The 25828-nt window shown below is 41.6% G+C and overlaps 1 protein-coding gene across 1 annotated transcript in view; it reads left to right on the plus strand.

Annotated features, from left to right (window-relative positions):
* The window catches only part of LOC137877015 (SH3 and multiple ankyrin repeat domains protein 2-like), a 58837-nt gene that overhangs the window by 25185 nt on the left and 7824 nt on the right, over positions 1–25828 (plus strand). Inside the window, exons 4-11 of the mRNA XM_068716693.1 lie at positions 1523–1658; positions 3116–3196; positions 3327–3335; positions 5208–5231; positions 6142–6180; positions 6835–6947; positions 7188–7293; positions 9169–11662. Of these exons, the coding sequence (XP_068572794.1) occupies positions 1571–1658; positions 3116–3196; positions 3327–3335; positions 5208–5231; positions 6142–6180; positions 6835–6947; positions 7188–7293; positions 9169–11662 (2954 nt within the window). The 5' untranslated portion in view covers positions 1523–1570. The remainder of the gene's footprint in view (positions 1–1522; positions 1659–3115; positions 3197–3326; positions 3336–5207; positions 5232–6141; positions 6181–6834; positions 6948–7187; positions 7294–9168; positions 11663–25828) is intronic.

Here is a 25828-nt window from a genome sequence, read left to right on the forward strand (position 1 = left end):
GCGGTTAGCGGGGTGCAACAGGACGCAAAAGTCACGGTCAGGTTCATACCTGGGTTTAGGAGTCATGGTTCAGTTCAGCTTGACAGAAAAACACTAATTCTTAAAGATAGATTTCTGTTTTTTTTGCGCAGACAGTAGAAAAAAACGCACAATCCTCTTTCCGGGGACTGAAATATCATGAAGTGTTTTCTTCATAATAATAAAAAGGCATCAGGTCACAACTGAAAGTACTAAATACGTAGAATAATACAGATGTAAACGTGTGCATGAGGAGCAGCGCTTCGGTGTGTTACACTATGGCTACGTTCAAACATTTATCCTCCTGCCCGTCATAAGCTGTCCTGGACTCTGGAGGTGGACAAACATCCGAACCACACGGTGATGGAGGAGCAGAGAACTTCCTGAGCCGGAACAGGAAGCACAACCTCTGCTGGACCTTTCTCCTGATGGTGTCGATGTTGGGGGGGGCCCACTTCAGGTTCCTGGGAGATTGTGGATCCCAGAAAGGTCTCCACCGCAGACACAGAGTTGTTGAGTATGGTGAGGGGGGGGGGGCAGTGTTGGGGGGCTCCTCCTGAAGTCCACTGTCATCTCCACAGCTTTGAGCTTGTTCAGCTCCAGGATGTTCTGACCACACCAGAGGACCAGCTGTTCAACCTCCCGTCTGTTCGCAGACTCGTCACCGTCCCCGATGAGGCCGATGACCGACGGTGATGAGGGTGTAATGTGTCCTGCCCAGTAGGTGTAACACAGCTAACAGCTGTCAATCAAGCGGTCTGCACACTGAGTCTTCCTAAATAAGAGACCTGTTTTTGGAGGGTAGAGGTGTGATATTTGTCCTCGTAGCTCATTGTGTGTAATTGACCCTTTTTATTTGTGTTCGTCTCGCCCTCGTCCCCGCGGTCGGTCTGACTTCCTGCCTCATCGTGTGTCACTTTGACGAGCTGTCTACCTAGAAATAGCATCAGACCCAGCATGAAGCCGCCGCAGAGAGCCAACCGCTGAAAAACCCAAAACCGCTCGCCGTCTTGTCTGCTGTTGTTCTGTTCCTCGCTGCTTTCCACCAGTTGTTGTTGTTGTTGTTGTTGTTGTTGTTTTGTGCCATAAAAAGGGCCGTTGCTTTGAATTTGAGATGTTTTTTAGTTGCCAGTTTCTTGCATAAACATCGGTGGCGAGGCTCTCAGAAGACTGCAGCCATTCTAATAAATAGAGAACACCAAACTGAATATTCTAACACAGCCTTGAAGGATACTTTATGACATCTGGTGTTCTGTCTTTGATCAACTCAGCATTATAAACTGGACATGATCTGTCAGAGTCTGGATTTAAAAGATATGCAGAGTAAAATACACCCTTTACTTTCATTATGCTGTTTCAAAAAGTACTCAAATACACAATTAAATGTATAACTTTTATGCTGTCGGCTAAGAAAAGTGCTGTTTCCTACGAATGTGACGACGTGTTGACGTCCTGAAGGATGTACCAGCTGTTAACGACTCCACTGTTTGTGTGTTGGCGCCAGGTGAACCAGGAGAACGTGGTGAAGGTGGGCCACAGACAGGTGGTCAACATGATCCGCCAGGGAGGCAACCGGCTCCTCATCAAGGTGGTGACGGTGAGCCGGAATCTGGACCCCGACGACACGGCACGCAAAAAAGGTACGGCAGACCTGCAGAGTGGTATTTTTCAGCGGAGGACAAATGACTGACAGCGATGCTCACATCAGACGCGGGGTTAGAGAAGGAAAGAGTGGAGAGGAGCTTCAGGTGGGGACACAGCACCACACTTTACGCGACGTAAAATTGGTGTTGAAAACCTCCTGCTGTATGGAACTGTCGTATTAAAATACCAAAGACTGCAGCAGGGCAGCATGCTGACTAATGATGTGTTATGTAATAATATCCCTCAGAGGCAGTGAGGATATCTGACTTACTCCATGTTCACAACGCAAAGAACCAGAATAACTCAGAACCAGAAGCTCATATGTGTCCTGTTGAGCTGCTGACTGCTGGTTAGCTTTAACAGTTCAGAGCTCACCTCAGACTTTATGTTTCACTGCACATTAAAGTGACAATTATGAAACAATATGAAATGCTTCAGCATGTGGTAGCAGAAGTAGAAGAATCATCAATAATAATTCTTATTCACACTCACTGTTAGGGATGATGGCTGACGAGGTGTTCATCATCAGACCATACACTTCTGATAACTGACACCTCAAAGGGCACTATCATATTCATACCATTGTCACTTGCCAAAGAAAAAAAACATTTCATACCATTCATTTATATTTTCATGCATTTTTGCAACCAAAGATTTAAAGTTTTTCGCAAGACATGACTCCAGTTCTCCAGTTCTCTGGAACTCCAATACCAATAGAATCAAGTGAAGAGGACGGACGTCAGATTCGACTTCTATCTGTCTCAGCTACGAGCCACCGAGCTAACGTTAAGATTCAAAGTCAATAACCTCGTGTTAGGGTGGACAAAAAGTAAACATAATTTAAAAGAATGTTCAACAACAAGACTAGCAATCCATTTAGCCTGAATCAATATCAATATTTTCTTGAAATCTCTATTAGCATAATGCTAACTTAATGCTAGCGTTATGCTGATTACGTTTTTAAAGCGTAAAGATAACTTTATGCTAGTCAATGACATTGTCTAACAACAAGACTAGCTAGCTATCCGGGGAATGTTAAGATCCCCAAATCAATGTCATGTTTTCACAAATTGTTTTATTTGCATAACACTAGCATGAAGCTAACGTTATGCTAGCAAGATTCAAAGTCAAAACAACGCGTACGGTTGAAAGACAATGAATATAATTTAGCAGTATGTTTAACAACAAGACTGTAGGACTACAATTGTTGTTGCAAATAAGATATTCAGATGTTTTTGTTGCCAGCGCATTCATTTAGAACGGTGAACAGAGATTATCAGGAATTAATGGACACCTGGCAGCCAATCAGAGTCGAGTACACACCCAGACCGTGGGATGATGTACAGTAACTTATGGCAAACATGACTCAAATGAACAATTATCTTTCATGAACTGCCACTAAATCAAAATGAGGTGTATGTATTTTCTTCATGTGTGTCTTTGTCTCCCTCAGCTCCTCCCCCACCAAAGAGAGCTCCCACCACAGCCCTGTCTATGCGCTCCAAGTCGATGACCTCGGAACTGGAGGAACTCGGTAAGAGCGTCCTCGGCCTGACGTTCTGCTCACGGTGTCATATGGGAAGTGGTCTGTGTCTAACAGCACCTCTCTCTGCTTGTTTCCTCTTCCTTCTTGTTCTCGTTGAACTCTTTAAATCTCTCAATAGTGGATAAAGGTAAGCAGTTAGTCGCTGCATAACCTTCCTCCATCCATTTTGCTTGACTGCAACATCCATCGGCTCACGGCGGCTGAATGAAGCTTTTTGTTCTTGGCTAATTAAGTTCCCGTCATTCGCTTTGGTTTTTGCCTCTTAAATAAGTAGAAGAACTGCTTTTCCTCCCTCCTCATCTCCTTCATCTCCATCATGCATGAAGGACCTCTTTGCTTCTAGAGACACCCGCAACCATGGAGCTGTCGCCGTGGCCGCTTCACATGACCCTCTTTATGTGTTGCATTAAAAGTGCTGTGTCGTCCCAATACCTTCTGACAGGCAGGGCAGTCAGCGGTTTTTTTCTGACACATGAGCAGAAGGAGACACAGGAGGCCACATCGGTGAAAAGGGAGGAGGGTAAAAGGAAAGAAGGAAGGGAGGGAGGGCAGGATGTGTGAAATAGAAAGGAGGGACCACTGTACCATGCATGGTTTACCCCGTAGACTGTATATAAGAAGTGGACGTATTCAGTGTGACGTCACCCAGTGGTTTGTGGACTGCCTTTTTCAAGCCTCGAGTTCGGCATTTAGGCCGTCACCATCTTGGTTTTTGGCCGACGCCATCTTGTTTTTTTAGAACCCAGGAGTGAGGAGAAGTACAACCGCTGAACAAGACCTATTTATGTGACCAAAAAGGTTACTAATGTACTTTCCTGAAGTGAAAACTCACTGTGAAAGAGTTTAAGTTGTAAGACAAAAAACGAGGACAACTCCCAGACCAGACAACGCTGTGGTAGAGACCTGTCAATCACTGTGTAGCCCCGCCCCTAAATCATCCCCTGCTTTATGGTGTGTTTGACTCTAAATGGAGCATAATGTACTAAATGAACATCATGCTGTATTGAAGAAGACTGTAAACTAGAGATTGAGACCATAAACTCATGTTTACAATGTTTACTGAGGGAATAAATCAAGAGAGAAGTAGAGTCATTTTAGACTAGACTTCTATACAACCAGAGGAGTCGCCCCCTGGTGGACACTAGAGAGAATGCAGCTTTAACACACTTTTCAAAACCTAAAGTTGCCGCCTGCAGTAACTTTGTACATGATGTTTAGAGAGTAAACAGTAAACAGTGAGGCTGTGGTATGGCGGACTCCGCCACCACCAATACAACAAAAACTGCTTCATACCGGGATAGTTACTGAATGTAAATGTTATTAAAAATGGGATTTAATTTCATGAAGAGGTGGTCCATTTGTCAGGTGATCACTTTTTTAATAAAACACTCTGTGTGCTGCACAAACAGTCGATGAGTTTTAAACTCAAATAAAGATGTCACCGTGAGTTGTGTCATTATAAAGCTTGAATGATTAATTAAAGAACAATAAAAAAAAGATGCATTGATGGGGGTGTTGTTTTTGACTAGCAGCTTGTGATTTACTGTAGAGACGCATGTGTGTCAACGGTGTGCAAAGAGCAGGCGGAGCGATGAAAGGTGAATGAAGGAATAAATAAATGACGGCAGAGGGAGTCTTCTTATATTGCAGGAAAATTGCTGACAGAAAAATATTACCTCTGGTCAGCATGTTTCTTCCAGAGCTGCTTATTTGACACATCATTCTTATACCTCACACATGCATAGTAATGATAATGTAGCCTGGTAGCGTTTTAAAGTCTTAAGAGCATCACAGTCTTCAGATCTGAATTTAAACTCAGAGACATATGCATCTGCCGCTGCAGGATAAATGTAATTAAATATTTTTAAAAAATATTTTTTGCAAATATTAAAGAAAGCTACGATACAAGTGTGTGTTTTGTTCAGCTTGTGAGAAGGATTGAGTCAGTTTTTGTGCTTTAAAGACTCCAAAATCTGTTTATGTCACCCCCCCCTTTAAGCCACTCTAAGGAAAAAGAAAGGTGGTAAGTGACTGTAGGCATGTTTCAGTCTGATCCAGCATTTCCAATGATTGATTTATGTCACATTCCTCCCTCACCACCACCTCACTGTGACGATCTAACCCTGTTCTTACTTTAACGCCTCTACGAGAGTTTGATTTGTCTGACGTTGTGTATTTGCATGATTTACAACCTTGTTTTTCACTTCAGCTGTTGTGAACTTCATTGTGTTGTGAGCGTCGCTGTTGCACGTTTTAATGTTGTGTCGATGTGGAATAGAAAGCTCCTCTGTTCTTCGCTCAGTCACACATTATTGTTTCTTCTTCTTTCTGACTCGGTTGTAGAGATCGTCTCGTTATTCGCTCTTTATTAAAGAGAGCGCTTCCTAAGCAGCAGCAAGCCTCGCGATATTTAATGTCCGGGAGAAATTCAACATGAGACCCTTAATGAGGACTTACAGAACTCTTTACTCGTGTGTGTGTGTGTGTGTGTGTGTGTGTGTGTGTGTGTGTGTGTGTGTGTGTGTGTGTGTGTGTGTGTGTTAAACAAATATACAAAAAACACTGTTATTGCGATTTAATGTTTGTTCATTCTATCTGATCTAAAAAATGTGGGTTCTGTGTGCCTTCTTTTTCCCTTCTGTGTCACAACAACCTTGTGTGTATGTATATGTGTGTGTGTGTGTGTGTGTGTGTGTGTGTGTGTGTGTGTGTGTGTTGTTGGTTTCCAGGGCAACCGTGTTGCACGTTGTCTGATGTGCTGTATAGCAGCAATCCAGTCGGGAGAGAGCGAGGAGATGTGCATTTTCTTCCTGTTGCGTGTGTGTTTGTGTTTGTGTTTTAGCTGTAACTTAAGGTCATTGACGCTCCTTTCCTCCCACCTTTCCTCCCTTCCTCACCTCTCCCCTCCCCCCACTCCTCTCCTCTGTGTGTAGATGCGCAGAAGAAGAGGATTGTTTTCCAAGTCACTCTAAGTAATTGCAACACCCCCCCCCCCCCCCCCCCCCCCCCCCAGTGCATGGAAGCTTTCCACGTCCTAGACAGAGCTAGCCGGGGAGGTCCCGCAGTGAGAGGCTAGGTCGGGGGCTAGCATGTAGCTTCTCTGAGCAAAACCTCTTTTTGGTCGGACTCTGTCTGACGGCATCATCACACACCAGAGGGAAGTTCACTTCTGCCAAATTTGCCGTTGACACCTTTCTCACGTTGCAAAAAAAAAAAGAAAAAACGACTGAGAAAGATAACGGCAAACTTGACAGACCTCATTGTTCATCTTACATCGGATGAGGGAACAACCCTGAGAGTTGGATGATGCTGCTGAGTCGGCTGTTTGGAAAGAGGCTTGCACGGCTTGCAAGGCTGGACGCACCGACACATTTCATCAAAGTCCTCCCGTCCCCGTCCCCGTCCCCCAAAAGATGATTGTGTTTCAATGTTTTATTTTTGTTTCAGTCTCATCTGCAATTCAGTGTGGAAACACAGAGAAGGGTCACTGTGAATGATTAGCTTGCGTTTGGCCCCATGAGAAACTCACCAAGGCTTTGCAAGTTCAGTCCGGCATTCTGCGTTTGATTTCATTTGTTGTTTTTTTTGCTGCTGCTCACGAACTCACGGCTCGCTTCATCTTCCAGATAAAGTAGAAGAGATGACGCACGCGCAGAAGGCCTCGCCTGTCGATATGAAGATCGCCACAATCAAACCACGCCCATCCAGTCGATGCTTGGTTACGGCAGCTGATATGAATGTAGGTGTCACTTGACCGTCACTGTTTAAGAATTACACAGTTTAGACAGTATATTATACTGTTACTTCTTGTTGGTTTTGATTGTAGTACATTCATTTTAAATATGTTTCATTTTTGTTGTTGTTTTACAGCTCATTTTGTACTGATCGATAACTGAAACTAGATGCTGTAGGTGTCAGAGAGCCAATGCCGACTGTGTGTTTTTTGGTTGTGTACCATTAACAAAGTTCTGGTTTGCAGTCCATGTATCATGACCGCCAGGGAGTAGCAGTGGTGCCACCCACTGTGCCAGGGGCATTCCTGGGGCTACCTGAAAAGGGCACTTTGAAAAAGCAAAAGTCCATAGGTATGCCGTGTGTGCCGTCGAGTGTGTATGTGCGAGCGACTGCATGTCCATTACCTCGTGCTTTTCAGCTCGTCGTAATATTCTATTAATGCTCAGAGGACCTGCTCTGTGTGCTCCAGCAATATTGCAGCTAATTATAGATAAATTAGAACGATCCAGTCAGCAAAGTGTTCTTTCAGGCGATAATATTGGAGGTCATTAAGCGTATGCTGAGACCTCATTCTCACTGCTGAACTAGAGGGACGCCGTGCAGGCTGGTGTTACTCACAGCGCTTTTTGATTATTATGACAAAAAAAAAAAATGAAGAACCTTTTTTGGTTGGCAATGATGGCTATGAAAGCACTTTTAGAGCATGTCGCCGGTGTGTCGACTAAACAGCGTCACTCATTGACAAAGTGTTGACAAATTACAATGAATGTAACTTTTCAAGCCATTTTGGTCTTTTAAGTGAGATAATTTGATATTTTTAGCCTCTTCCACTCCATCCCACTTTACCATAAACACATTTTTGTGGTCTTTAGACAGAGATAGAAGATCAAGATATATGCCACATGGAAGTGTTATACACTCCTTCAAAGAGCAGCACTGTGTAATAGATCAGAAATTAAAAATAAATTGTAATTAATTAAAATATTTTGTGAAAGTGTACAAGGGCTGAGACTATTATGATGGAAATATATGACGGCATTCCCAATGCTCACTTATTTTTCATAAGTTGCTGCAGCAATTTTTGGAAAACGTAATACCATTTTTCACGAATATTTGGTGCAAGATTTAACCGTTTTTTACCACTCGAGAATTGATAAATAATGATCGAAAATACCACATTAAGACACCAAGACCTTGAGGAACACCAGAGTAAAATCCACGCTGTGATCTAAAACTTTTCCCATTTGGAGATTTCTGTAATTTTTGTGCGATTGGATGGCGAGCACCTCTTGTTGTGGAAACTACTCAGAAACACCCTTATTGTCAACATACATAGGAATGCACTAGGTCTCTAGTTTGTGGTTGTAGAGTTTCACGAGACTGTGGTTATTTTAAAGTTCACAACAGATCATTTTATACACTTACGTTGAGTTTCCAAAAAAATCTCACTATGTGAAATGGCTTCTATGAAGACTAACAACATCACACATGAATACAATCAAGCTCATTCCACAAGCTTTTCAGTCATACCCAATTTATGCAATTCCAAGACTGTTTAGGGAGAAATATTCAAATACACCATTATTAGAATAGGCAATAAAAACACAATCATACTGCATGCAAAAAACTGCTTATGTTTTGCCCCAAACTGCATGGGATTATGATAAAGTGGGTCTGCCTGTAAAGGGGAGACTCTTAGGTACCAATAGAACCCATTTTCATTCAGTATTCAGATATTTTGAGCTGAAAGGTCAAATGACTGTGAATTTGGCCATGCCAGTTTTTCCCTGGCCAAAATGTTGCTTTAGTTTGGAGTGTTGCCTGCTACAGCCTCTGAAAGAGAGTAAAGTCAGCCAAGGACGCCATTGCTGTTTTGAATAGATTTGAATTAAACATTCTGCCTTTAATATAAAGGTTTATTTTTTTGTCCTTACTTCCGGTTTCAAGATTTCAATTGATGGTGACTGGCGAATGGTCGAATAAACTCACCAGTAAATTCCGGCTTGCTGCAGCAAACGTCTTGTAGCCGACTTTTCTTTTTTTATCCTTCTGGCCTCTCACAAATCTCAGGAACCTCCTGCTCAGATAAATAAAGGTTAAGGAAGAGCTCACATCTATAAATGAGACATTTGCCGTGTAAAGAGGCAGCCATGCTGGAAATAAATAATAGGGGGTGTCGCTTCCAGGTCCTCACATCATTTTTCTTTCTGCTCCATTTCTCCAAGGTACAACGGAGGATGAGAAACAGGGATTCCTCACACCGCCTCTACTCAAGTTCGCCCGCAGCCTCTCTATGCCCGACACCTCAGAGGACATCCCTCCCCCTCCAGGCATTTCACCCCCTTCGCCACCCGACTACAACTCTGGCCCTACACCCAAGGGTTACGGCACCACGCGACCCAGCTTCATCCAGAACTCACCCAATGCAGTGAAGACCATTAGTCGAACCACAGACGTCGGTACGTTAAGGCGTGGCTATTACCGCCAGAGCTCAGAGCAGTTCGAGAGCACACGCACTCGAGGGCGCACGCCGGTGCCGGAGAACCCTTACTCCGAGGTGGGCAATAAGACACTGTATGTGCCAGCCAAACCAGCTCGAAGGAAGGGCATGCTAGTAAAGCAGCACAACGTTGAGGACAGTCCCGAGAAAACGTGTCGCATGCCAGCAAACCCCTCGGGCGCCGTATCCATGCCCACTACGCCCGTAGAAAGAACATGCTCCTCCATCCCCATCCCCACCATAATCGTGAAGGAGCCCTCCACCAGCAGCAGTGGCAAGAGCAGCCAGGGTAGCAGTATGGAGATCGAGCCCACCACCCCTGAACACCCACCTCTCACGCCCACTGTTTGTGGCTTGCGTCCTGAAGACCCTATGTCTCTAAGCAACCCCTTTGCGGTAGCTATTGCCGGGGCAGTACGAGACCGGGAGAAAAGGCTAGAGGCAAAAAAACACTCAATTGCCTTCCAGTCAATAGACATTGGGGATGATGACTACAGTAGTCCCACACCAACCCCTCGCCTACGCCAGTCAAAGTCCATCGATGAAGGCATGTTCAGTAGCGACGAGCGTCTTCGAAGGATATTGGGTCCCCCTCCCGCTGCACAGCTTGGGCCACCTGTTGGTGGCGGGAGTGGCAACATGACAGATTTCAACACCCCTGAGCCCACAGTGGTACGGGAGCCTCTAAACACCAGAACAGGCCAGTGTACCAACCTGGACAGTCCCGTTAGTCTCCCAGCCACTCCTCCTAAGAGCCACTACAGGGCCAACGGGACCTACCTCCATCCTGTCACCGGCAAGCCCTTGGATCCTAATTCTCCACTCGCTCTGGCCCTGGCAGCTCGTGACCGGGCGATGAAGGAGCAGCAAAACCATCCTCAGAATCAGCCAACAAATCCTCCTCAGGTTCAGCAAACGCCCAAGCACGAAGCCCAGTCCCTCCCAATTCAGCCAAGCCACAAACCAGACCTCAACCAACCTCTGTTTATTGACACCAAACTACGCTCCGGGATCGAGACAAGTTTTGCTGCAATCTCCACTGCAACTATGGGGCGGCCTGGCCGAGGCGGTCTGCGGAGGCAGATGACGGAGCAGAAGTACGAGTCCGATGGGGCGCGGGAAGAGCGGCAGCATCAGGCAGTAGAGGAGAGGAAAAGCGCCCCGGCAGATGTGGCAGACGCATCGCAACCCAAGTCAGCAGGGCTGCTGATGGTCCACACCAGCAACGAAGCAAGCAACAAGGTGAACAACCAAGAGGTGGAGGGCCAGGACAGCAACAGGCCATCTGAACTGAAGGACCCCAACCAACCCGATCCTCTCAACACCACAACTCTGTCCTCCAATCCCCAGCTAACCATAGCTCAGAGGAGGAGCATTACCGTAGGCGAGTCCATGGAAGAACCAGTAAAGCTGTCCTTCCGCATCCCCCCTCCCCCTCTCGCCTCAGTTGACATTGATGAGGATTTTGACTTTACAGAGCCCCTTCCCCCACCGCTGGAGTTTGCCAACAGTATTGACATTCCTGATGACCAGGCTAGTGCCATTGCAGAGATGCTTCAGCAACAGAGACGGAATGGGGGACCCGCTCTACCCCCATACCACGCTCACGCCCCACCACCTGTCATGGATCAACACAAACGGGTGGCGAACAGCATGCCCCCCTCATATCCTCTTCCTCCACCAGACTCAGAGTCAGTGGTGGGTGACTCGGGCATCGAGGAGGTAGACAGCCGCAGTAGCGGGGATCCTCAGCACATGGACACCACCAGCACCGTTTCCAGCATCTCCACCCTGTCATCAGAGGGAGGCTTCTGCGACAGCGCTCTGGAGAGCCTCTATGCCACCGCGGACGGACATGCCTTCCTGGTGGATCGGCCCCCTGTGCCACCCAAACCCAAGGGCAAGTCCGTCATCAACAGGACATCGCTTTATCACGACGCTCTCATTGAAGAGCCCCCGGAGTCCTATGGGTCACCGCCTCAGGCCCCTCCCCCTCCCCCTTCGTCCTCTGAACCTCCTAGGACTCCCACTCAAAGGACATCCAAACTGTGGGGCGATCAGCCCCCGGAGCTGCGCAGCCCCCCATCCACACCGGACGGCAAGAACACCGTCATCACCGAGCTGAGCTCCATTCTGCAGCAAATGAATCGCGACAGGCCAGCCAAGCCAGGAGACAGCCTTGACTCCCCGACGGGGACCAGGGGGGGCTTCGGAACAAGGTGCGTGATAAGTCAGACCCTCATGGCTCTGACTTATCTTTTTTACTCACATTTTCTTATTTTGATGTGTATAATTCCCCGTATGTCAGTCCCAGATCTTTCCTCAATGGTTAGTAACTTGTGTAAGAACTTCTTTCTCTGGATGGGTTAAGTATACCCCTTACAGTCCATAGTGGTTTCATGGCGGATTGCCTATTGCAGTATTTGCATGTAGCAATGCCTGAATGATACTATATGTTTTGTGCACAGTGTAGCTGGGTTTATTTTGTTCATTTGGGAGAAGCCAGGAGTTTTTCTTACAGGATCGGTTCACCAGAGATACTCGTTGACATATCTTGCCGATATGCAGGTAGTTTGGGTTTTGTTTCCCCATGTGTTGTGATATCACAAAAGGACATGCTCATCATTGATTATTGTGAGTTTGTTTTTTGTGTAAACAGGATTTTAAATTATGTCTTGTAGATTATAGCTTCTTGAGTCTTGTGAAGTGTATATGAAGGTGTGTAATGTATTTAATGTGAAGGGTTTTATAGAAGCATGGTCAACCCAAGGTTTTTCAGAAGCTTCATATTGTTGAGGCTTGCGCTCTTTACATACTGTACATATATCACAAATTCCAGAGCATAGCTTTGCAGGTTGTCAGAGGCGAGCACGGGTCTTTGTAAAGGGATCTGATGATGCCAAACCTGGCAACCTCACTGTTACTGGAAGACGTCGAGAGGCTGTGCTAAGTCACTGCCACCCTGCTGTTGTTCGCCAAGAAATAGTCCTATTATGTAACTCCCTCCAAAAAGGACTTGAATGTTTCTTGTCACAATATTTGGCAGTAGAGAATAGTGTTGAAACAAGCTTTTATTGTGGTAGAAGTCTCAGCTTGTGAGGTCTGTGTATCATGATCCATGGACATCCTTCTGTATAAGCTCTTCACATGATGATCTGATAACTCTGGGGAGTTAATCATGTTAATAATGTAGCACATGTGCTCATACTCTCGCTTTCTATTTGGTTGATTTATCTAAAGTGACTGTTTACTTGGGTGTAAGCACAGAGGACCACTGTAGGGTTTACTTGTTGATAGGCAGGATTAAGAGGTGGTACATTTGATACAACGAGATCGATTTCCTGCCATGTTTTAGATTGTTCGGGGCACGCAGGAGTCAACATTCGACAGTAACTGGGACAGCGTTTTGATGGACCCTGCACCTGAACCAGCTCATGCTCATGGTTTTTTAAACTCACATCTCCTCTGTATGAGAGGGAAATAAAAAGCACGATGAATAATTCACCCCTCACATGCATTTTACATGAATGGTCCCATCGCTCATCAGAGAGCTGTAGAGAGCAGAGGGGAAAGAGTCGATTCCTCCGGGCGACTGTGCCGACGGCATCGCATCAACACGGTGACGTCCGTTCGTGGCGATTACAGCGAGACGCCCAGCAGCCGCTTAGGTCTGGCCTTGAGTGCCCTCCTTCACGCTTCACGCCACATGCTATCGCGTTATCCTCATTTTCATCCTCTGTTCAAAGTCATGTCCATTTGACCTTTACACCTTGTACTCATTTCATTTTCAGCCCACGCCTCTCCATCTTCATCTCCATTTTCTCCAGTCTCCTGTAGTTCCTTCACCTCTTCTTTCTTCATGCCCTCTGTGTCTCCCGTCTCCACAGGTAGGTTCCACGTCACACCAAAGCCCCGTTTCCACTTTCACAGTTTTATCCATCGCCTACATGGTACATGGTCTTTTGGTTTGAAGTTGTCTTGTTGGTGTCTCCGCCTGTCCGTCTGTGTGTGTGTGTGTGTGTTGGCATATTCTTGTGAACACTGTCACTCAAATATAAATTACATATTTCAACTGTATGCTGCTCCTGTCAAGTAGATGACAGAAGATTTGCAGCATGAAGTTGAATACTAGTGAGGAAAAATGGAAACTCCTGCAGCTCGTTTCAGTGTTTCAAGGATTTAAGAAACATTTATTGTCATCGTGCAACACAGGGATGCACAACGAAATTCAGTTGTAGCCCGTTTGTAACACAAGAAACACATGATGAACACAACAGAAACAGTAGAACATTCCTGTTGTGCATTATTTTATTTGCATCATAAAGAATGTAAACAGCATCAACAAAAACATTCTCTGATCAGATAATATGATCGACATCTTCACATTAAAAACTCAACATGAGGAAAATATTGTTCATCAACTGTGACTGTGTTTGAGCATCATGATGTAGACAGAGTCCTCCTCCTCTGGTCCACCAGAGTCCTCGTGATGTAAACACAGAGTCCTCCTCCTCTGGTCCACCAGAGTCCTCGTGATGTAAACACAGAGTCCTCCTCCTCTGGTCCACCAGAGGCCTCGTGATGTAAACACAGAGTCCTCCTCCTCTGGTCCACCAGAGTCCTGCTTTCTGTCCCCCCGTCAAGTGTAGCTTGATCCTGGACCACGATGGATCCAGGTCTCTGTGAAGATGTGGGCTCAAAGGTCACTGACCTCCCGCTGCTTTCATCCGTCTTATTTTTCTGCGACCGGGCATCAGACAGCCAGGAGCATGCTGGGTAGTGGAGTAGCCTCAGGTTCTAGCTGGGTCAGCTTAGCATCCATCTGGTCTCTCCTCTCTGGGGCGGTTTGGTGTCGTTTGGTCCGTCAGGTCTGGCTGGTTGGTCGGCCGTGGGCCTTTGCAGCATGTACATCCACCGCCGTCAGGCCAAACCGTCACGGTACGGGGTCACGGCCTGGTTCACGCTGCCACACACAGAATACACAGCACTTAAAGATTTGTTGTCTGATTTGTTGAGTTGCGGTTTGTAAACACATTCCGAAGACTCACTCTGGTTTTGGAACGAGTTTTGTCAGCTCGGCGTTTCACCTCGCAATATTTGCGGGGGGGGAGTTTTTGGCGCTGTTTCTGCCATTTTCATAGCTTCCTGTTGGATTTGTGTTGGATGTGACACCTGGTTGCTATGTTTTTATAGAGGTTGACGCCCACAAGCATCTCGGAAACAGTACGATGGTGCTGAGGTATCAGGTGAATGGAGCTGGCAGCCTCTCAAAGTAAACTGTTTATTCCCCCCAAGCCATGCATTTGAAATGATTTTTGTTGTTGTTGTTGTTGTTGTTGTTGCAACTAAGAGGATTGTTTTGCACATCATGTTTTTAGGACTTCTGGAAAGCAGAGATTTTTATGTACTTTTTGAATTCTCTTTTAATGTGACTTATGTTAGCTTTAATGAAAATATGAGCTGCAATTAGAGGGGGAAAGTATTTCATGTTAGCTTTTCAGGGACAATTACAAGAGGGGATGTGTTTTTTAATGATATTAAAAAGTAATAACAAGTTATCTTGAATATGACATATATATGTATATATATGTTGGTGACTCTGACCCCGTGATCCGATCCGAACCGTGAGTTTTGTGATCCGTTGCAGCTCTGCTCACGGCTGCCTTTTTGTTATGTTCTTTCTGTGTGTAGTCTGAAGGGATGTTGACTGATCTGATTAGCTTAGTTCAGTATTCTGGTTCCTCTGTGGGATCACACCACCAGATGTCATCCTAGCTAAAACCAGTAGATTGCTTGTAATCTGGGGGTTTTTCCCGATTGTTGCCGTCTGGTGGAGTTTTAAACCCTCTCTCTCTCTCTCTCTCTCTCTCTCTCTCTCTCTCTCTCTCTCTCTCTCTCTCTCTCTCTCTCTCGGGTGTCGCCGGGGTCTCTCCGATTATTTGCCTCTGTGCTCAGAGGGGGTTTTCCTGTGGCACTGCTTTGTCTTGTGGAGGGTTTTGGTCCTTCACTGAGCAGCAGATAAGACTCGCAGATAGGACCCAGAGAGGCCCGGTGGGGGGGTGGTGGGGGTGGTCCTGCTTCTCTGACTGTCAAACAGATGGCAACAGAGATGCACAGAAGATGGCCTAGATTCACACATGCTCCCCCATCTCGCTCCCTCGTGCCCTCCATCCTTTTGCTCCTCGTGCCCTTTCCTCCTCTCCTTTCAGCCTCGGCACCACCAGTGGACATTTGTGGGTTTTCTTTCTTTCTTTCTTTTTTTCGTTCTCTCTCTCTTCTTCCATGTTTTTTTCATCCCCGTCTCTCAGCCTCCCAGATTAAATGTGCGTTGGTTGTGCCTGTGGACGAAAGGGTTGCCTAGCAACCGGCTGATGAGAGCAGCCTTGAGGCCTACGGTGATGTCAGTCTGAGTCAGGGGAGGGGTGTGTGTGTGTGTGTGTGTGTGTGTGTGTGTGTGTGTGTGTGTGTGTGTGTGTGTGTATGTGTGTGTGTGTGTGTGTGTGTGTGTGTGTGTGTGTGTGTGTGTGTGAATACGTGTGTGTGTGTGTGTGTGTGTGTGTGTGTATGTGTGTGTGTGTGTGTGTGTATGTGTGTGTGTGTGTGTGTGTGTGTGTGTGTGTGTGTGTGTGTGTGTGTGTGTGAATAGGTGTGTGTGTGTGTGTGTGTGTGTGTGTGTGTGTGTGTGTGTGTGTGTGTGTTTGTACGTGTGTGTGTTTGTGTTTGTGTGTTTGTACGTGTGTGTGTGTGTGTGTGTGTGTGTGTGTGTGTGTATGTGTGTGTGTGTGTGTGTGTGTGTGTGTGTGTGTGTGTGTGTGTGTGTGTGTGTGTGTGAATACGTGTGTGTGTGTGTGTGTGTGTATGTGTGTGTGTGTGTGTGTGTGTGTGTGTGTGTGTGTGTGTGTGTGTGTGTGAATACGTGTGTGTGTGTGTGTGTGTGTATGTGTGTGTGTGTGTGTGTGTGTGTGTGTGTGTGTGTGTGTGTGTGTGTGTGTGTGTGTGTGATGGAGCAGGAGGGTAGTGGGCCTAACCCTCGGCAGAGTTCAACATCATCTCACGCAGGTCACGTGCAGCGCTGCTTTAGTAGGCCACCGTTATGTAACACCGGCACAGCCGAGTCAGTATCTATCTGTGTGTGTGTGTGTGTGTGTGTGTGTGTGTGTGTGTGTGTGTGTGTGTGTGTGCGATCAAACTTCTATAAATACATGCAGCGTTTGTGCATGCACCGCCAATGAGTGCGACCCTGAATGTGTGCTGGAGAGAAGCAGGGAGTCGTCATGCGATGTGTGGGCATGGTGGAGGCGAGGTCTCCCACCACAGATATCAATAGAACCGCATCACTCCGCTCTCAGCTGACGGAGAGCGAGCGGCGGCGCTGACATGAAGGCCAGCGAGGGACACGTGCTAACGTTACTTATGTGTGTGTGTGTGTGTGTGTGTGTGTGTGTGTGTGTGTGTGTGTTGTGGTACATTTGCAGAATATTGTTGGTTCTTAACTGTAAACTCCTTCAGCTCAAACCCTCGTGGTTCAGAGCTGTGTGATGACTTTTAAATGAACAAAGAAAATGGACTAAATCAACTGCAAGAAACCATTGTTTCTAAATTCTCAATATTCTCAAAATGTTTACTTTTTTCCATTTGTTTCCTTTAGTGTCATCAGGTTATAAGTACACCTCTCATTACATAAATACTAAACATCATCTGTTCAAAATATGAACTTATTACCTTAACTTATTACCATAACTTATTACCATAACTTATTACCTTAACTTATTACCATAACTTATTACCTTAACTTATTACCTTAACTTATTACCGTAACTTATTACCTTAACTTATTACCTTAACTTATTACCATAACTTATTACCTTAACTTATTACCTTAACTTATTACCGTAACTTATTACCTTAACTTATTACCTTAACTTATTACCATAACTTATTACCATAACTTATTACCTTAACTTATTACCTTAACTTATTACCTTAACTTATTACCTTAACTTATTACCATAACTTATTACCTTAACTTATTACCTTAACTTATTACCGTAATTTATTACCGTAACTTATTACCTTAACTTATTACCTTAACTTATTACCTTAACTTATTACCATAACTTATTACCATAACTTATTACCTTAACTTATTACCTTAACTTATTACCGTAACTTATTACCGTAACTTATTACCTTAACTTATTACCATAACTTATTACCATAACTTATTACCTTAACTTATTACCTTAACTTATTACCTTAACTTATTACCGTAACTTATTACCATAACTTATTACCTTAACTTATTACCATAACTTATTACCTTAACTTATTACCTTAACTTATTACCTTAACTTATTACCGTAACTTATTACCGTAACTTATTACCTTAACTTATTACCGTAACTTATTACCTTAACTTATTACCATGACGTATTACCGTAACTTATTACCGTAACTTATTACCTTAACTTATTACCTTAACTTATTACCATAACTTATTACCATAACTTATTACCTTAACTTATTACCTTAACTTATTACCTTAACTTATTACCTTAACTTATTACCTTAACTTATTACCGTAATTTATTACCGTAACTTATTACCTTAACTTATTACCTTAACTTATTACCTTAACTTATTACCATAACTTATTACCATAACTTATTACCTTAACTTATTACCTTAACTTATTACCGTAACTTATTACCGTAACTTATTACCTTAACTTATTACCATAACTTATTACCATAACTTATTACCTTAACTTATTACCTTAACTTATTACCTTAACTTATTACCGTAACTTATTACCATAACTTATTACCTTAACTTATTACCATAACTTATTACCTTAACTTATTACCTTAACTTATTACCTTAACTTATTACCGTAACTTATTACCATAACTTATTACCTTAACTTATTACCGTAACTTATTACCTTGACTTATTACCATGACGTATTACCATAACTTATTACCTTAACTTATTACCATAACTGATTACCTTAACTTATTACCGTAACTTATTACCGTAACTTATTACCGTAACTGATTACCTTAACTTATTACCATAATTGATTACCTTAACTTATTACCATGACGTATTACCATAACTTATTACCTTAACTTATTACCATAACTTATTACCTTAACTTATTACCATAACTGATTACCTTAACTTATTACCGTAACTTATTATCATAACTTATTACCTTAACTTATTACCATAACTTATTACCTTAACTTATTACCATAACTTATTACCATAACTTATTACCTTAACTTATTACCTTAACTTATTACCGTAACTTATTACCTTAACTTATTACCTTAACTTATTACCATAACTTATTACCTTAACTTATTACCTTAACTTATTACCTTAACTTATTACCTTAACTTATTACCATAACTTATTACCATAACTTATTACCTTAACTTATTACCTTAACTTATTACCTTAACTTATTACCTTAACTTATTACCTTAACTTATTACCATAACTTATTACCTTAACTTATTACCTTAACTTATTACCGTAATTTATTACCGTAACTTATTACCTTAACTTATTACCTTAACTTATTACCTTAACTTATTACCATAACTTATTACCATAACTTATTACCTTAACTTATTACCTTAACTTATTACCGTAACTTATTACCGTAACTTATTACCTTAACTTATTACCATAACTTATTACCATAACTTATTACCTTAACTTATTACCTTAACTTATTACCTTAACTTATTACCGTAACTTATTACCATAACTTATTACCTTAACTTATTACCTTAACTTATTACCTTAACTTATTACCGTAACTTATTACCTTAACTTATTACCATGACGTATTACCATAACTTATTACCTTAACTTATTACCATAACTTATTACCTTAACTTATTACCATAACTTATTACCTTAACTTATTACCTTAACTTATTACCGTAACTTATTACCTTAACTTATTACCTTAACTTATTACCATAACTTATTACCATAACTTATTACCTTAACTTATTACCTTAACTTATTACCTTAACTTATTACCATAACTTATTACCTTAACTTATTACCTTAACTTATTACCGTAATTTATTACCGTAACTTATTACCTTAACTTATTACCTTAACTTATTACCTTAACTTATTACCATAACTTATTACCATAACTTATTACCTTAACTTATTACCTTAACTTATTACCTTAACTTATTACCTTAACTTATTACCGTAACTTATTACCATAACTTATTACCTTAACTTATTACCATAACTTATTACCTTAACTTATTACCTTAACTTATTACCTTAACTTATTACCGTAACTTATTACCATAACTTATTACCTTAACTTATTACCGTAACTTATTACCTTAACTTATTACCATGACGTATTACCATAACTTATTACCTTAACTTATTACCATAACTGATTACCTTAACTTATTACCGTAACTTATTACCGTAACTTATTACCGTAACTGATTACCTTAACTTATTACCATAATTGATTACCTTAACTTATTACCATGACGTATTACCATAACTTATTACCTTAACTTATTATCATAACTTATTACCTTAACTTATTACCATAACTTATTAGCTTAACTTATTACCATAACTTATTACCTTAACTTATTACCATAACTTATTACCATAACTTATTACCTTAACTTATTACCTTAACTTATTACCTTAACTTATTACCGTAACTTATTACCATAACTTATTACCATAACTTATTACCTTAACTTATTACCGTAACTTATTACCGTAACTTATTACCATAACTTATTACCATAACTTATTACCTTAACTTATTACCATAACTTATTACCATAACTTATTACCTTAACTTATTACCATAACTTAATACCTTAACTTATTACCATAACTTATTACCATAACTTATTACCATAACTTATTATCATAACTTAATACCTTAACTTATTACCTTAACTGATTACCTTAACTTATTACCATAACTGATTACCTTAACTTATTACCATGACGTATTACCTTAACTTATTACCATAACTTATTACCTTAACTTATTACCGTAACTTATTACCGTAACTTATTACCATAACTTATTACCATAACTTATTACCTTAACTTATTACCATAACTTATTACCTTAACTTATTACCATAACTTAATACCTTAACTTATTACCATAACTTATTACCATAACTTATTACCATAACTTATTATCATAACTTATTACCGTAACTTATTATCATAACTTATTACCTTAACTTATTACCATAACTTATTACCTTAACTTATTACCATAACTTATTACCTTAACTTATTACCATAACTGATTACCTTAACTTATTACCGTAACTTATTATCATAACTTATTACCTTAACTTATTACCATAACTTATTACCATAACTTATTACCATAACTTATTACCTTAACTTATTACCATAACTTATTACCATAACTTATTACCTTAACTTATTACCATAACTGATTACCTTAACTTATTACCATGACGTATTACCATAACTTATTACCTTAACTTATTACCATAACTGATTACCTTAACTTATTACCGTAACTTATTACCGTAACTTATTACTGTAACTGATTACCTTAACTTATTACCATAACTGATTACCTTAACTTATTACCATAACTGATTACCTTAACTTATTACCATAACTTATTACCATAACCTATTACCTTAACTAGCGTGGTTGTTGTGGGTTTGCTTGTTTGCGATGAAGATAAATGATGACGATGTTTCTTCATCCACCGTCGTCTGTGGACCCTCTGAGGTGATTCTGCAGTAACAACTGAAAAGAGCAGGAGAGTAGTAACGTTACGAAGCCTAGAGAGCCAGAGTCATTTTCATGTTCATTATTATTAGATGGCCAGATTGCGATACACAAGTGTGTTTAATTTTAAAAAGGGATGTAATTATACGACACCAATGCAGTACGTTCTTTAACTGATCAAAGAAACACTGTTTTGGTGGACTTTGCAGTCAAAACAGTTGTTTTTGTCTGCTGTGAATGGTGTTGAAAGGTGTGCTTCAGGTAGTTATATGGTCACCTTATACTGTAACTAGTACTATACTACCTTGTACTACCTTGAAGACATGAGTGTCATCTGTACAAATATAGATTTTGTTTTCAATTAACAACAGCACATGTATGCAGAGATGGTCTGGTTTGTGGAACATGACTCTTTCTATCGAAGTGTTAATGAGGTCAGAGAGGCTGAACGAGGCTCTGCGCTAATTAGCCTAATAAGCAATTACATACTTTTCACATCAACTTCACTCCTGGAGCCCAAAGTGATGGTTTACCAGAGGATAGAGTAGCAGGATGCCAGTCAGAGCAGTGCTTCACTGATCTCAGGTCGAGTGTGAGTGGGAGCGTATGGCCGTCCGCTCAATGAATGAAGACGTAGAGGTGGAACAGCAGAAGGCCGACAGATGGCAGAGACGCGTCGGTTCATGAAGATGTTGCTGCATGCCGTCCTCTTTTCTCTCGTCTCATGTCATTTGTCCGTTTGTCTCGTGAATGTCTAACGTTGTCCTCTGTCTCCATCGCACCCGTCCAACACGACTTCCTGCGGAGAAGCCGGTGTTGAAAAAGTGAAAATCTGTAAGTTGTTTTTTTTTTAGAAGGCAGCACTTTTGAACAATGGCCCAGTTCCATTTTGGCAGAGTCCCCCTTCACTTCCCCTCAGTCCCCCTTCACTTCCCCTCGGGCCGTCCCATATGTTACAAGAGGGGACAGACAGATATCTAGGCTGCACCTCTGTACAGAGCAGAGGAGTCACATATTTAAAATTTATCAGAGAAACAGTCAACAGATCCCCCCCCAACAGATCCCCCCTAAAGGAAGGTGTGAACATCCTGCATGGATTGGTGTGTGTGTGTGTGTGTGTGTGTGTGTGTGTGTGTGTGTGTGTGTGTGGGGGGGGGGGGGGGGGGTATTCTTGTGTGTCACTGCTCCAATTATCAACTCATCCATCCATCTGGGGCAGCAGGTAACGTGAGAGTGAAGTACTCACACACATGTACAAATACACACATGATACACATATGACACACACACACACACATAATACACACACACACATGTACAAATACACACATGATACACATATGACACACACACACACACATAATACACACACACACATGTACAAATACACACATGATACACACACACACACATAATACACACACACACATGTACAAATACACACATGATACACACATGACACACACACACACACACACACATAATACACACACACACATGTACAAATACACACATGATACACACATGACACACACACACACATAATACACACACACACATGTACAAATACACACATGATACACACATGACACACACACACACACACACATAATACACACATACACATGTACAAATACACACATGATACACACATGACACACACACATGTACAAATACACACATGATGCACACATGACACACACACATGTACAAATACACACATGATACACACATGACACACACACACACACACACACACACACATAATACACACACACATGTACAAATACACACATGATACACACACACACATGTACAATACACACATGTACAAATACACACATGATACAAATACACACATGATACAAACACACACATGATACACACACACACATGTACAAATACACACATGATACACACACGATACAAATACACACATGATACAAACACACACATGTACAAATACACACATGATACAAACACACATGATACAAACACACACATGATACAAACACACACATGATACACACACACACATGATACAAACACACACATGATACAAACACACACATGATACAAACACACACATGATACAAACACACACATGATACAAACACACATGATACAAACACACACATGATACAAACACACACATGATACAAACACACACATGATACACACACACATGATACAAACACACACATGATACAAACACACACATGATACAAACACACACATGATACACACACACACATGATACAAACACACACATGATACAAACACACACATGATACAAACACACACATGATACACACACACACATGATACACACACACACATGATACAAACACACACATGATACACACACACACATGATACAAACACACACATGATACAAACACACACATGATACAAACACACACATGATACACACACACACATGATACAAACACACACATGATACACACACACACATGATACAAACACACACATGATACAAACACACACATGATACAAACACACACATGATACACACACACACATGATACAAACACACACATGATACAAACACACACATGATACACACACACATGATACAAACACACACATGATACACACACACATGATACAAACACACACATGATACAAACACACACATGATACAAACACACACATGATACACACACACACATGATACAAACACACACATGATACAAACACACACATGATACAAACACACACATGATACACACACACACATGATACACACACACACATGATACAAACACACACATGATACACACACACACATGATACAAACACACACATGATACAAACACACACATGATACAAACACACACATGATACACACACACACATGATACAAACACACACATGATACAAACACACACATGATACAAACACACACATGTACAAATACACACATGATACAAACACACACATGATACAAATACACACATGATACACACACACACATGATACAAACACACACATGATACAAATACACACATGATACAAACACACACATGATACAAACACACACATGATACACACACACACATGATACAAACACACACATGATACAAACACACACATGATACAAACACACACATGATACACACACACACATGATACAAACACACACATGATACACACACACACATGATACACACACACACATGATACAAACACACACATGATACAAATACACACATGATACAAACACACACATGATACAAACACACACATGTACAAACACACACATGATACAAACACACACATGATACACACACACATGATACAAACACACACATGATACAAACACACACATGATACACACACACACATGATACAAACACACACATGATACACACACACACATGATACAAACACACACATGATACAAACACACACATGATACAAACACACACATGTACAAATACACACATGATACAAACACACACATGATACAAATACACACATGATACACACACACACATGATACAAACACACACATGATACAAATACACACATGATACAAACACACACATGATACACACACACACATGATACAAACACACACATGATACAAACACACACATGATACAAACACACACATGATACAAACACACACATGATACAAATACACACATAATACACACACACACATGATACAAACACACACATGATACAAACACACACATGATACACACACACACACACACATGATACAAACACACACATGATACACACACACACGATACACACACACACACACGCGCGGTTCTGTGGGTTTTTGCATGTCGTGGTGAGACTTGTTTCTTGCCTCGTTGAGGTTTCACGTTCTCCAAATATGTATTTTTCAGAGCAACATTCGATGTTTCATCTGCTGGTCTGTTGTTGATCTACAGGTTTCTGATTGTCAACAAATCTCATGAAACGTCTCAAACCAACAATGACGTCTGACTTCCTGTCTGCCGGGTTTCAGTTCCTACTGAAGACGTTAATATGTAAAAACAAACAGCTCTCCATATAGAAACATATAGTTTCATTTGTAATGAAAGGCTCAGTAAAGGTCAGTTTAGTATTTCAGCAAACGTTACTCAAACACGAGGAATGCTGTTGTTGGGACTATTTTCAGCTGCGGATTAATATATAGTTATATGTATTTGCCGTTCAATCCACTACACTTGTATGTGTTTGGCTTTAGTTTTGTAATGGGATTTATTTTTTTGACAATAATAAAAATATAGTGTATCACCAAAATGTTGCTGTTGCTCAGTAGTAAACCGTTGAACCACAGTATACGTTTCCCTGTGAACCTTCTGAAGAGGTGGAACTATTGTGTGGGTCTCAATAAAACAGAAAGAAAGAAATCACTGTGAGTGGCAGAACATTATCTCCTTTGTCCTGACCCATTAATCATCTGACAACCGCACACATTTATCTCCACACACTTCAGCACACAATTACTACTTTTTGAAAAATAGCTGCTCAACACTAGACTGAGCACCAGATACAGGAATCTGTTCATAATACAATAAGTGAACTGTACA

The sequence above is a fragment of the Cebidichthys violaceus genome, unplaced genomic scaffold, assembly GCF_023349555.1.
Source record: "Cebidichthys violaceus isolate CVI_PGR_0920_01 unplaced genomic scaffold, fCebVio1.0.p SCAF_204, whole genome shotgun sequence".
Taxonomy (NCBI): Eukaryota; Metazoa; Chordata; class Actinopteri; order Perciformes; family Stichaeidae; genus Cebidichthys; species Cebidichthys violaceus.